Raw genomic sequence first — 13,684 nt, forward strand, 5'->3', positions numbered from 1 at the left:
TCGATGTTTTTTTTGTTTTATTGACAAAACAATATCCACATAAACAGTTTCCAGAGAAAACAGTCGGCTTTGGAGGAAAAGGATGAAACCTCACGACGTTCCAGCTCTGACCTTTTTATCTGTTCAGCATTCACCATCATCATCCTCTCAAACGTTTCACTTTGTTTTTGAATCCACAAGCACCAACTTCACGCTTTCATACAGACAATATGATTTTAAAAAAACTATACAATATTCCAAACTATTGAGACGTCTTCAGACCTGTTCAAGCTGAAGGTGGAGCAGTTTGCGAGTCCTGAAAAAGGAAGGAAGGAAAACAGAATCATGAGTCAGAAATCACAGAGTTGCTCCATGACGACAAAATAAGTGAATTTCCGGGAGGGATGGAAATAAAGAAATTTGACCTACCTGAAACCTCTGAGGTTTTCCCTCAGTCAGACCATCAAGGTGCCCCTCCTGCAGTCTTCTGAATCTGCTCTTTGAGGATGAGGATGCTCTGCCGCTGCTCCGGGGGCAACATGGCGATCTGTTCTGGGGTCAGCTGCAGGACCTGCATAATCAGGGCGGCCTGGAGAGAGACAAAAATATTACATATATCACATTTAATTGTCATACAGGAGGTAAAATGTGCTTTTCTGCCTTCAAAGTGAACAAATAATGATGAGGAGTGACTTCTTGGGTGTCTTCACTGCTAACAGGAAAATCAGAATACCTCCCAAAAAAAGCTTCTATTGTGTTAAAACATCACCCGCCCTGCATTTACATATGCCCCGCTTTCCCCCCACAGGTGATACATACTCAGAATAATTTGCAATCAATGAATGAGAATTTTGCACTTCAACAACAACAGGCTGTCCAACCCGAAGAACCGCTTGTTTTATTCTTGTCTTCATGCGTGTGTCTTTCCCCCGGCTGCAGATATTAAATATTATGATGACGGTCATTAAAAGTGACTCTTGGTCCCAGTTTGTTATAATACATGGGTGATAGAGTGACACCCACCTTCTCCTGGTCCTGTGTGGAGACCTGGCTCTGCCCCGGACTGAAGCCTCCTCCCGATGGAGGAACACCAGAGATACCAGGACCCTGCAGGACAAACACACTGTTAGCTCTCACTGTTTATCAGGGGGGTGATGATTATCCAAATGTGAGCAGAGAACACTGATTTATTTTGATTCTTTCCCTCAAATCACACTCACACCACTTTTACAATGTTTTTAAATGAGATGCAAATGTTTTTAATTTAATCAGTATTTATAGACCAACTAATAACTGATGAGCCAAATGCGGAGAGATGTGACGTATCGAATTTATATCCTATGTACTTCTCCAAATCAATACTGAAAAGGTTGTTTGTTTTTGTTTTGTGTGCATAGTTTTCTTTTAAAGTGCATGTAGCCATAAAAAGGAAAAATCCCTGGGTAGCTAACGGCCAAAAATAAAAAAACACAACCAAACAGCCACAGACAGAGACATGAGATGCGGCTGTTACCGGTCTTGCAGGTGGAGGAGCATTGGGACCCATGCTATGAGGAACTGGGCCTTGCATCCCTGCCGCCATGGGAACCCTCTGTCCCGTCACCGGACCACGAGCGTCCATCGCCCTCGGGTCACGACCTGCAGAAAGAAACAAAACACTTGGTATTCACACCTCACTGAATATTGAGCGAATCATTAATTACAAGTGCACATTACGGACAAAGGACAATTTTGTTTAAATATGACTTGTGCTGTTTGAAGTGAAAGAAAGTTTATCATTACATAAAAACAACAAATGTAAAAAGGAGTGTTTACCTGAGAGAAGTCGTGTTGGTTTCTAGAAACATTGTTAAACCCGTTTCCTTATTTCCTTACATTTCATACTTCATCCATGTCACAAAGTGTAACAGCAGAAAGAAAAAAGTGTGCGTCATGTCAAACAACTACTTTTATTCTCCAAACACATCTTGTCGGGACAAAGGACTTTTGTTTGGTTTCGTGGCGTTTGGTTTGTCTGCCAGCTGGGACTGAAACTGAACTGAGATCTGTTTCAAACTAAATGTTGACAACATGTTCTCAAACTACGAAGCATTATCAGAGCAAATACCTCTGGTTTCCATCGGGGGTCCCCGTGGCTCCATCATTGGGGGCCCTCTGGGGTCACCCATCATGTTTCGTGGTTCACCCATGGGGGGGCCTCTCATGTCCATTGGAGGTCCTCTCATATCCGGAGGGGGTCCACTTGCCATTTGGGCCATGTGTACAGGTGGAGCTTGGTGGGGTGGTGGAGCTCCCATGTAACCCCGACTAAACACACACAGACAGAAAATAAGCGCAATTAAATCTTTATGAAATTAAACTACTAAAATCACACATCACGTTATAATAAAAACGTTTTCATGCCATTGAATGATTTTGATACTATTTATGGTCTGCAATTTTCAGCAATAGCCATTTGATGTATTTACACTACAATACCTCTCTGGATGTTAGTTGTCAATGTTAGTGGCAGAGTCCGCCATTCACAAGCTGGAGTCAAATTGCCTTCACACCCACAAAATGATGCATGCACATGATTCAGCATTACAGTTTGTATTTTCACTCCAACGCTGTATCAGATCTATATTAAGTCACTGCTAATGCAAATGGAGCATTTCCTCCTGTAGCTGCTTCATATTAAAAGTGTTAAACTGGCGAAGCATGGGGTGGCTTTTATTGTGAAGCAGTAACAGGAAACGAAAGGCACTTGTCATCTACATTTGGTCATGGTCATTTTGACTTTTTCCCACAGTTTTCCCACAAAGTAGCTGCTCAATGACTGTTAACGGCCTCTGGAGTCGTGGGATCTATAGTACCTCACATTCTGTTACCATGGTAACCACAGGTGTCGCCTAATCAACCAGGAATGGCATGACTCCTTTAAATCCACACAACCTGTTGTATTATTAGGGTAATGTGATACAGGTGAACATCTTACGTGGGTTCAATGACCTCTCCAGTGACCGACAGCAGAGTCCCTCCTCTGGGATCATTTGGACCATCTCCCAGCAGGCCTCTGGGGGGGATACCACCTGGTCCTGAGAGGAGAAAATCATACATTCACTGACATGAAAACACCAACACGTTTTTTTTCTATTCATTGGGCAGTCTTTCATAACTAAACCATTAATAATAGGCTGTAACTCTTAATATGCTGCAATTCCAGGTAAGGGAGTGTTTGCTCAGGGTAGATATCACAGGAAACCACCAGAGTGGTTTGAAACTGCCACTTCCTGATGTCACAACACACAGGGAGATATCACGAGATCAGGAACACAAAAATGAAGTTTCAACAATATCAAGAGATACAGAAGGCCTGACTTGAGAACATTTTCCTACTTGTGTCTTGTAACTCTGGTGTTATTTGGCCATGAGAGCATCATGATGGGAAGCATGCAGGGAGAAGATCAAGCACAATGGGTGTGTCAGTGTTCAATGTCAACTGCTTGTCTAATAGCATAAATACCACAGATGAGTACCTACAGCAACACTATCAAAAGTAAACAACAGGGCACAATATTTGGATGGTTTAGATCTGTACACGCCAGTGACTGGAACACATTCATTTCCTTACATCTCCTGTCATGTAAGCTATTAAATAATTAGTCTGAATGTTTCATTATGCAATGAACTGAATGCAACACTTAACACAGCTTTCATGCACAAGAAGGGTCACTGGTAGATTGCTTGCTTCATGCTATATTACAGTTAAATGACAGCTAGAATGCAGACTCCCTGATAACTCCCAAAGTTAACCTATAGTTAGTATACCTAACTTACATACATATAAGGTCAAAGGAAACTCTTGATGATTCATAAAAAACGTTTTTGAGAGTTTGAGTTTTGTTAAAATCTGCTAGGTGTGAATATTAATAATGACATTTTCTGAATAAATAGTATATCTCATTTTAATTACAGTTGCTAAACAAAAGTCCTTGTTCAATGTTGTCTGGCACACAGGTGAGAAGCGTCACACCCGTGGCTGACTGACTCCAATTTGCCCACAGTGCCATGGCAACAGCACTGTGGCTAAAAACAGTACGTAAACACAGGAAATGAGAATGAAGGAAAAAAAAAAAGTGCCCCAACCCCAACATCAGGTCTTAAACAACAGGAGATCTCCAGTGATCGACATCCATCAGTCCGGATCAATGAGAGCTCTCCCTAACTTGCCCAAACTACAAATAGCAGACTCTGCAAAGTAAACCCCCCGGAGTCAAGGTCGTTTAACAGTGATGAGGATGTTTTAATGCAGTTTGTCTTCTGTGAGAGAGATGAGCCCGTTCAGAGCATCAGAACAAAAGAAGCACATGGATAAAACATTTAAATATAACAACAACAACAACACAGCCCCACCAGAAACAAGTACACAGTTCAGATACTTTAGAGACTTAAAGTTTGTTGTTGACTAAAGGACCAGGAATAGGGCATCAGGCTCTGAACCAGCATCGGGTGCAGGTCAACTGTCAGTGTAAAAGAGTCCAATTTATTTCCAATGACTGGCTCAGACTTACCTGAGATCAGAGTCACACCTGCGCATTTACTGCAGGTCACACTGTGCAACTATCAACTAGACAACCTGGTGAGGCCTGTACAGCATTTTCAACCTCCTTCACAGCATCCAAAAGTGAAATTGGAGAATCTTAAGTTCTCGTTTGTATTGATAGACATCAAGCTGTTACAATGCAGTCCAACTAGAAGAGTGTAGAAAGCCTGTATTGTCTTCACAAAGACAGAGTTAACCAACGTACTTTAATACACGACTGCCGTATGTACGCTATGTCCTTCCACAGATGCAAAATGTTCTGACAATGGCACTGTCGAAATATCAAAACCAAACCTCTAAACATACGATGCCTCCAGTTTTTAGAAGTTTAGAGTTTTCTTATTTCAAGCTGCAGATCCAATCAGAACCTTTGTTTGTGTGTATTAAAACTTCACATTTTTCTTATTTAACAGCAGTACTATTGTTGTTTTCTTTCTATTTGTTCAGATTATGTTCATGAATTCTGTTCTTTACACAACAGCTTTTTATATTCATACACTTGCTCAACATTTCTAGTAAGAAAAGTCAGTTGTGTGTCTATATATTCTCACTTGATGTATCCCATCACTGTGTTCTGCTGCAGACATCAAGTTACGTTTTCTCTGAGGACGCAAGCTACTTTTCTACTGAAGGTTGTGTATGAACAAAACTATCTACAATACACTCCTCACCGCTTACCAACTAACTAAAAAAATAATGTGACTTTAACATTGACAGTAATCATGCAAAAACATTTGGGTTTTGAGTCACATTAACACTTTTTCCTGACACCCTGCCCAAACCCATATCTGTTCACATGCAGTGTCACCACCGTCCTCCCGCCCGCATGACACGACACATTCTGCTTCAGTCATGATAATGCTCAGATATCATAATCTTTACACAAACTGGCTAAAAAACTACTTTAAGGGCTGAAAGCGTAAAAGGCAAAGGGGTTCATACTTGATTACAGTGCACATGCAGTCAAACTAACTGTAGAAAGCTAACACTGAATCCCAGCAGTGCTGTATATGTGGACAGTGTCCTCTCCATAACAGTCCTACGACCTGACGGGAGAGCTGAAGGAGTACAGTGATACCTTGAGGCCGCTCGATAGCAGCTTGCCCAGACGATCCTGTGGGAGAATGCTGCAGGTTTCCTGAGCCAGCATTAAAGTGAAAAGAACAGGAGACACAAGACTCAAGAGAGCAAAGTGGCACTTTATGAGCATCTTTGAAGCGTGCTCATGACATTATTGTATGCACGCACAAACACACACACACACGCAGATTAGTGAAGAGGGAACTTTTAGAAACTTAACTAGTAAACTTAATTAGTAAATATGTTGGATGATGGCTCAACAGAAACAGTGAGACAATAGCATGCCAAACATTGAGGGAGAATAGAAAAAAAAGAAGAAAAAAAAAAGATCCTCATGGGTCAAGTTGCTTATTCTGTGCTGCTCGTAAAACACCTCGACTAATTACAAGGCTCTGGTGACACCTAGTGACCAGTGTGAGCCATGACATGAGCAAAGCTTCAACATTAAATGAGATATAGAGATAATAAAATGTGTTTGCACCTGCTACGTTAGTTTAATGTCACTTTGACTCAATAAACACAAAGCAATGTTTTTTGTTTGGCCGAATCTATTTTGAATATCTGCTTGAATAAAATGTGCACAGGAAACACAGCACTGTGGTGGTAGATTAGAATAAATGCAAAGCAAAAATAAGATTGTCTTTTTCAACCTGCAGACAACTCATGATGTTTATTGGTTTACTATTAAAAACAACAATGAATAATCATTAGTATATACATAGAAACTCACTATATTATCAAATATTCTTAATTTGACATTTACAGATTACACTGGGGAACACAATTTTTGTTGAGTTAGGTCTGACAGCTGTTTTTAACTCATTTTTGAGTGCGGAATCCAAAACTGATCTCAGTTTTTCTCTATCACGTCAAGTTTTTGAACTATAGGATCCCGGTTTTCTTACAAAATATGAAAAATACTGTACTTAACAGATATGTGTGTGATAGTACTGACCTATTGGGAGCTGCACACACCTCTCACCGCACTGTCTCAATTGTGACTGCACAAACAAGTTGCCACGTAGCTGTAGATGAGTCCAATAGTAATCAGCTGGCAAGTCTTACTACAGCTAATGAGGGGAATTTTGCTTATCTGGAGGGTAAGCTGTGGAGAAAAAACTTGACGTGCTAGAAAAAAACTGACTGCAATTTTGGAATCAGCATGCCAATTTTAGTTTTAATCAGCATAAAAATCTAACTCAACAGAAAAGTTTTTTCAAATTGTTCCCCAGTGTTATTGAATGTCTAACTACTTTCCAGAAATGTCTTAAATTAGTTTTAAGTTGCCCAAAATGGACAAATCTGATTTTCTATTATCATTAAAACCTGTAGAACTATTTGTCAAACATAACATTAACCAAAATCTATAATCCTTAATGGCTTTGCAGATCTTATTAGTGAAACTCTCTTCATCAAAAAGAGGGAAAACAAACAATTGAGACTAATAAACTAGAGGCAGCTACATCATGACAACTGTATGGAATAAACTGAGCAGATACGACACATTCAAAAACAGTAAACCTACAGATTTACAGACACAGAGGATTTTGGCTGATTTAAGAGTGGAATAAAAAATTGGTAAGCAATCAGTTTGTGGTCAATTGGCCTCATTCTGCACGAGTAATGGGCGCAATGAAACAGTCACACCTCACACATTAACCATCAATGATAGTAATTGATATTTGGAACATATGGGGTGATATGTGGTAGCTACCACAACTAGTTCAGTCGGTGACATGAGTATGCATGCAGTTTGATGATTACCTGGAGGTCCCACTTGTCCTGGTCCTGGTCCCGGCCCTGGTCCGGGCCCCGGTCCGGGCCCCGGTACAGGCATTGGTCCAGGGACAACACCCATGTTGGGGGGCTGCATCATTTGTGGGGCTCCATTGACATGCATTCCAGGCTGATTGCATGACAAAATAAAAACAATTAAATAAGAAAACATAAATAACTGAACCTAAACTTTAATCTTTACAGAATGAATCTAATATGCATCTTTCTTGACTTCTAAGATGGTATGAGCTTAAATTTACTTAGGTCATGTAGATTAAAGAGATGAGATATAAAGATGTGCATGATGGGAAATAAAGATATTTCACTCCATTTTTTCCTACACTGAGTAGAATATAAAGATGTGTCACCCACTCACATTTGTCCAATTTTGTTTCATCAACATATCTAATAACTGATCACACTACCAGACTACAAACAGTAACGTTGCTCTCAAACACTGATTCTCACCAATGCTTATTTATCTCCCGCATCAGTGCCGAGACATCGCGTCCTTTTTTAGGGTAGAGTGCGGGACTGTTTTGTTGAACAGAAGTGTAACGTGACCGATACTTTAGAGAGTGAAAGGACTACTCACCACAGGCTGCGGCTGAGGTATTGGCACGCTGGGCTGTGCAGGAGGTGGATTGACGGTTGGTGCTCCTCCACCCTGCCCGCTGGGAATCAGAGGCGGGACCGGAGTTTGACGGTGGAGCATTTTCTGGACATGGATGAAATGGAATAACATCGTTTTAACACGTTGTACCGGTCCAAAGGTGCAGACTAGCTTTCCGCTCATTCGACTAATGACAAGGTGACAGTTAGATGAACTTATAAAATAAACATAAGATCATGTAAGATTTGACTGATCTCTTCGTTCTCAGTGTCTCTCACCAAGGCTATCTCAGGGTCAACAATCCGCATGACCACTTGGGCCTGCAGCAGAGCATAGGCCAGCTGAGGGTTCTGCAGCAGCATGTTCCTTGCCTCCTGGGGACTGTTCTGCACACACAGCTGGAGAGAGAAATCAGAAATGTGATATTATAGACTGTGTGAAAAATATAAAAAGAGCTCCTCATTAAAGCTTTGTGTGCTTTTAGTTCCTGACAAGTTAGACATAACCCCTGTGGTTTTTGTTACCCAATTATGAAGCAGATAAATGTCCGTATAACCAACCGAAGTGGCGGCATCAGCACAAAACATTAGACAAAGACGTGCAACAATATCTGTGGTATAAAGATCGGAGCCTCACACTCTGATCAGCATATGGAGCACTGACACAAGCTTTGGTGCACCAACAACACTTCTCCAGTCGGAGGGAAAATGTCTGCAGTGTGGTGTTTCTTTGAGCTTAATGAAGCAGACTGCCAGATGTGCAAAGATAAGTCTTCTCTGGCAGAGCTGAGAGAGACAGACTGTACAGCACAGACTCCGTTAATGAAAGGGAAGGACAAGCATCCGAATACAGTTGTCATACTGGAGGTGATTCAAACGGAGAGAAACATTTGTCACCATCTTTCTTGGGGACTAAAGAGAGTAAGCAGCATTTAGCATACAGTCTGAGAACATGACTTTTGGGAAAGATTATAATGCTTTTAATTATATTAGATGCCTCATTAGATCGCTGACTTTACTTTAATTCCACTATGGCACTTTGTAATATTTGAAAACCTCAGCAACATTCAGTTTGTTCAATCACATTCTGGTTTCAAACTTTTGACAGAAAGTCAAAACAGTCTTAACAGAAGTAGCAGAAGCCAACCAGCATCAAAATGGTGAAATGCTGCAATATGTGAAAGTCAGATGCTATATCTTCTGCCTTATTCTAAGGAGACCATACTGTACACAGAGATCTGAGGGTAAATTCACCAGAATAATACATGAATGCCACTGATGCACCCGTTACAGAGATCGATTAAAAATACCAGAGACTACGCACCATAACTGCCCATTAACCCTTTCAGCCCAGATATGGATGTACTGCACATTTTCTTTTTCAGAATAACCAGGACTATTTGTTACAATATGCATGCAGAACAGTAACTAACTAGCGACATCTGTGAGTTGTCAGGAACTATGAGCTTACAACAACATCATAACCAATAAATAAAATAGGCGAAAATTGATAAATGAAATAACAAAGATTTAGTCAAAGTAACTTTTATTCTGGTTTTACTCAAATCAAACCGTGTCACTAATCTTTCTTACTTCATAGGGGTCAAGGGTCAACTACCAGAATGTGAATTATTTACAACAGCATCATAACCACTGAATAACAGAGGCAACTATTCAGTAAGCTCTTTACAGCCTCTTCCGTCATTAAGTAGAACGGGACACAACCCAACTTTGATGCTCAAATGTCAATTTGAGTGCTATATTTAAACACACAAGGTTCATTTCGTTCGTTTGTGAGCCCCGCTTAAACTGTAAATGGTTCTGGTCTTTCTAAGTGCAACCTAACCAACGCCACTTGATTGAGTAAGTCAAACAGTGCAGAGAAGACTTGCAGTGTTAAATTATATCAATTTAAAATGTCTGTATGGAGTGGAGAGATAGGTCAACTAGACCTGTAACATGAGTCCCACGCAAGAAGGAGCTGAAATACCTCAAGTAAAAAACTGAAGCAGTAAAGCAGCCTACCTTCATCTGTTTCATAAGTTCAAACATCTGCTCAGGTGGCAGACTGGCCACAGCTCTGCTGATGGACTCTGGGGCTTCCTGTGGCTGGATACTATCTCCATAAGGAGACTCAATTATGGGGGCTCCTGTTCCCAAACCTGTGCAAGACAGAAATAGCAGAGAACTGTGGTTTTACACAAACATCTCTCAGTCGAATCAAATACAACAGTTTAGTTTGAAGAGGAAATAAACGCTTACTTTTGAGCTCTTCCTTGTTTTTCTCACTGGCTGCGTTGTCGACACGGAGAGCCCGACCACTGAACTCTCTCCCGTTCAGGTTCCGCATGGCACTGAGGGCCGTCTCCTGGTCTTGATATTCACAGAAGCCATATCCCTTTGGCTTTCCTGTCTCTCTATCATATACTAACCTGAGAACAACAAGACACATATATTCATGTCTGTTACTCCACATGCTTTTAACACACATTAACATATACAACCATTAAAACACCATAGTGTTTAATAGAACAAAAACATGCATCTAGCTAAATATAATAATCTATCTGGGGTTTGCAGCACATAATGATGGTTAACTTGTCGATACCAGAATTTGAGTGGTACCCCTCTTTCACTCACCTGAAGCTGACAACAAGTCCGACTTCAGAAAAGATATCTTTCAGCTGTTCTTCTGTGGCTTCATACGGAATGTTCCCCACTAAAATAATGGAGATATGACATAACGTTAATATGACAATAAAAATAAATTCACTTTTTTATTTAAATATGTGTTTTCTCGTTCTTAATGAGGCGTTAGCTATCGGTGAGTTTGTTCCCTCGTTGCCTAGCTAACGGTAACACTAGCCGGCTACCTATGTTAGCAAGCCTTAATTCATTAGCCGTTGGTTTATTGACTTATGTAGCTAACCGATAAAACGACCTGCAACCGGGCAAGTAACAGCCGCAAACTTACCAAACACTGATCGTAATGAACGATCAACGGCTGGGTCTCTATTCGCGGCAGCAGCGGCGGCGGCGGCGGCAGCAGCCGCAGCGGCAGCAACATTCGCCATTTTGGGGACACAAATGAATGTGACACCAGGAAGTTAGGATAAAACGTAATATCCGTTTGTGGGAAAAGGCCACATTCAAATACCAACAGTGCGACCTTTCCTAACCTCTTCACAGTTGACACTATTATATGTTTTTCTCTTTAATAATTAACTGGCAATGAACAATAATTATTTGAAAGTGGGCTTCGCTGAAGAACAGAGATGGTCAAAGTGGTCAGCACAAATTGATAGGAAAAATAGATGGCGCTGTTGTCCGCGGTTCAGTTAGCTACTTTATTGGACCGCCTTCCAGCACTGTGACTGACAAAAATATGAAATGCTATTAACTAACTGGTAATTCCTTAATTAAAATTAAAACAAGTGAGTAGACGCGCCCGATATGCTCCGGAAGATCCAGGTTTCCTACAACAGAAGATTTGGTGAGTAATTAATTGGAGTTTAGGAAGCTAACTTATTTTTAAATTGCTCATTAGCTAGCTAACTTAACTAATATAACTGTAGCCGTTGGGAATGTCAGGGGCCTGTTGTTAGTCAGTTAACAGTTAACTAGCAGCACCTGTAAAGCCTGATGAAATACACAAAAGGTATAATATTAGTATTTACCAATAGCTGATTTGGTATTTCTTTCATTTTTTCCTGCCTTGTCTCAGTTTTTTATTTTTTCTAATTATTTTGGACATGGTTTTGCATAGTTCTATGTCAACATATTGCTTGGTTGAGTCTACAAACTGCATTTTCTTTATTGGTACACATATAATCAACAGATATCAGTATGAATTTGCTATTAAATGTCAGTTGTTTCTTCTGCCAAGGCCATTGGTTAGTTTGTTTTTATCTGAAATCAGTATTTTTTTTTATAAAAGCTGGTGGGCACTGTTGGCCTTGAGTCATGTAAGAATTGATCAGACTTTGGTGTTATGAACATAACAGAGATAGTAGACTGAATACTAGAATTTCAGAATCAGAAAAGTCAATATATCTTAATATTAAAGTAATATAAATGATTTGGGCGTGCTTTTATCATCTTGTTGTAACCAGCACTTTGTAACCCTGGTTTTGAAAAATGCTATATAAATAAAGTTTTACTGACTTACTAAAATGATTAATCGATTATCAAAATAGTTGATGACTAATCAATGAATGTACTAATTGTTGCAGCTTTACTAATTTATGGAAAAACAATACATCGTTTAGGAATAGGCTAAGTATTAGGGACAGGTCATGAAACAAAAAGCAAAATGGCCGTGGCCATTGTAAGGATTAGACATGGTATACAATTTATATGATCATATAGTGTATTGCTGTTTTTGGCTTACTTGATTATTACTGAGGTCGTTGTTAGTGGTGGTGTTGTACTGGACTACATTGTATTGAAATGTGTTTCTAATATTCTGCCTCCCTCGTGTTTGTAAATAACAAAACAGTAGACATAATTCAGGTCAGTTTTTAAGTATACAACCCAATGTCACAAATCATAAATTTATCTTAGGCCCTCGATTTGGATAAGGACCCTTTAACGGGCAGGGGAAATTGGAAGAAACCTCAGGAAGAGCAACAGAGGAAGGACGGACAGACATGCTGTGTGTTGTGTGTACAGAACAGACCAACAGTAAAATTACAGTATGGACAATCACGATGACTAACATATAAATAGATTGTAACATATATTAAAAATATGGATCCAGGAGGATGTGGAGTAACTTTAGATCGGACCTGAGCCACACAACCTCCTCCACCATGGAGACCTGGAAAGAGGACAGACTACACAAGCAAAACAAGAGGCAAGTCTCAAGCATACCATTCACACAGGTAGGAGAAAGGAGCAGACACACACACACAGGGAGAGAGAGACAACAACAACATGCACACAAGTGAGAGAGAGAGCCTCCACAAATGGAGTGTGATACAGTCCAGTTCAACACCACTGCAAACTACAGCCTCAATAGTAAACATTTGGTTAAATGAATACTTCTCTGATGGCGTTGTTCATGCGTGTGTATTTGCGAACTTGGTGCCGATCATTTATTTTATGAATAGATAATCAGTAACTCGTGGAATCATTTGATCCTGGCAGAAAAACTGTGGTTCCACTGGGGCTCGAACCCAGGACCTTCTGCGTGTAAAGCAGACGTGATAACCGCTACACTATGGAACCAGCTGATCGACCTTGCAGGTACAACCATTATACAAATGTGCTTGTGTATGAATCGATTATTGAGTGATAATGACGGTTAGTATAGTCTTGTCTGCGATATGATAAAACATTCACTGAAGCTTCCTGTAACGTCCAGCTGAGCTTCGTAGCTGCAGGCTGCGGTGTAGCGAAACAAAATATCGGTCAGCTTCAGTCTCCCCAGTAAGTCATCTCGCTTGGATACTGAGCTAGCGTTACGTCTCAGCTGCTGGTGTTTTGGTTCAGTTGCGGGTCGAGCCCTGTTGGGACGTTTCGCTTTTGTGGCCCATCACACGGTACGGTAGCTAACATGCAGCAACTGAGCCGAGCCAGCCATGACCTGGAATAATCACGCTGGGCGAGTCGCCTACATTTTGTCCGTCTTTCCAGCCTGCCGCCTGCGTG

General features: G+C 40.6%; 1 protein-coding gene and 1 non-coding gene across 2 annotated transcripts; both read right to left on the reverse strand.

Annotated features, from left to right (window-relative positions):
* cstf2 (cleavage stimulation factor, 3' pre-RNA, subunit 2) lies at positions 1-11,106 on the reverse strand. Its single transcript, XM_070912914.1, has 13 exons — positions 11,007-11,106; positions 10,673-10,751; positions 10,295-10,464; positions 10,058-10,194; positions 8,312-8,431; positions 8,016-8,138; positions 7,409-7,550; positions 2,957-3,056; positions 2,087-2,286; positions 1,493-1,617; positions 1,003-1,086; positions 409-568; positions 1-295 (listed from the first exon to the last, which is right to left on the reverse strand). The coding sequence occupies exons 1-12, from the start codon at positions 11,104-11,106 to the stop codon at positions 443-445; spliced, it is 1,506 nt and encodes a 501-aa protein (XP_070769015.1). The 3' UTR covers positions 1-295; positions 409-442.
* Positions 11,107-13,188: 2,082 nt separating this feature from the next.
* Positions 13,189-13,261, reverse strand: trnav-uac (transfer RNA valine (anticodon UAC)). Its single transcript has one exon. It is a non-coding gene; the product is annotated as a tRNA-Val (tRNA).
* Positions 13,262-13,684: the final 423 nt, after the last annotated feature.

The sequence above is a fragment of the Enoplosus armatus genome, chromosome 10 (assembly GCF_043641665.1).
Source record: "Enoplosus armatus isolate fEnoArm2 chromosome 10, fEnoArm2.hap1, whole genome shotgun sequence".
NCBI classification, from domain to species: Eukaryota; Metazoa; Chordata; class Actinopteri; order Centrarchiformes; family Enoplosidae; genus Enoplosus; species Enoplosus armatus.

What these genes read in the sequence shown, in the direction of transcription:
- cstf2 (XM_070912914.1), bottom strand. Translation starts at nt 11,106, where the DNA reads ATGGCGAATGTTGCTGCCGCTGCGGCTGCTGCCGCCGCCGCCGCCGCT. An exon ending in TTGACCCTGAGATAGCCTTG is followed by an intron (nt 8,139 to 8,311) that starts GTGAGAGACACT and finishes ATCCATGTCCAG; the next exon opens with AAAATGCTCCACCGTCAAAC. An exon ending in CTCCTCCACCTGCAAGACCG is followed by an intron (nt 1,087 to 1,492) that starts GTAACAGCCGCA and finishes TTTGTCCTGCAG; the next exon opens with GGTCCTGGTATCTCTGGTGT.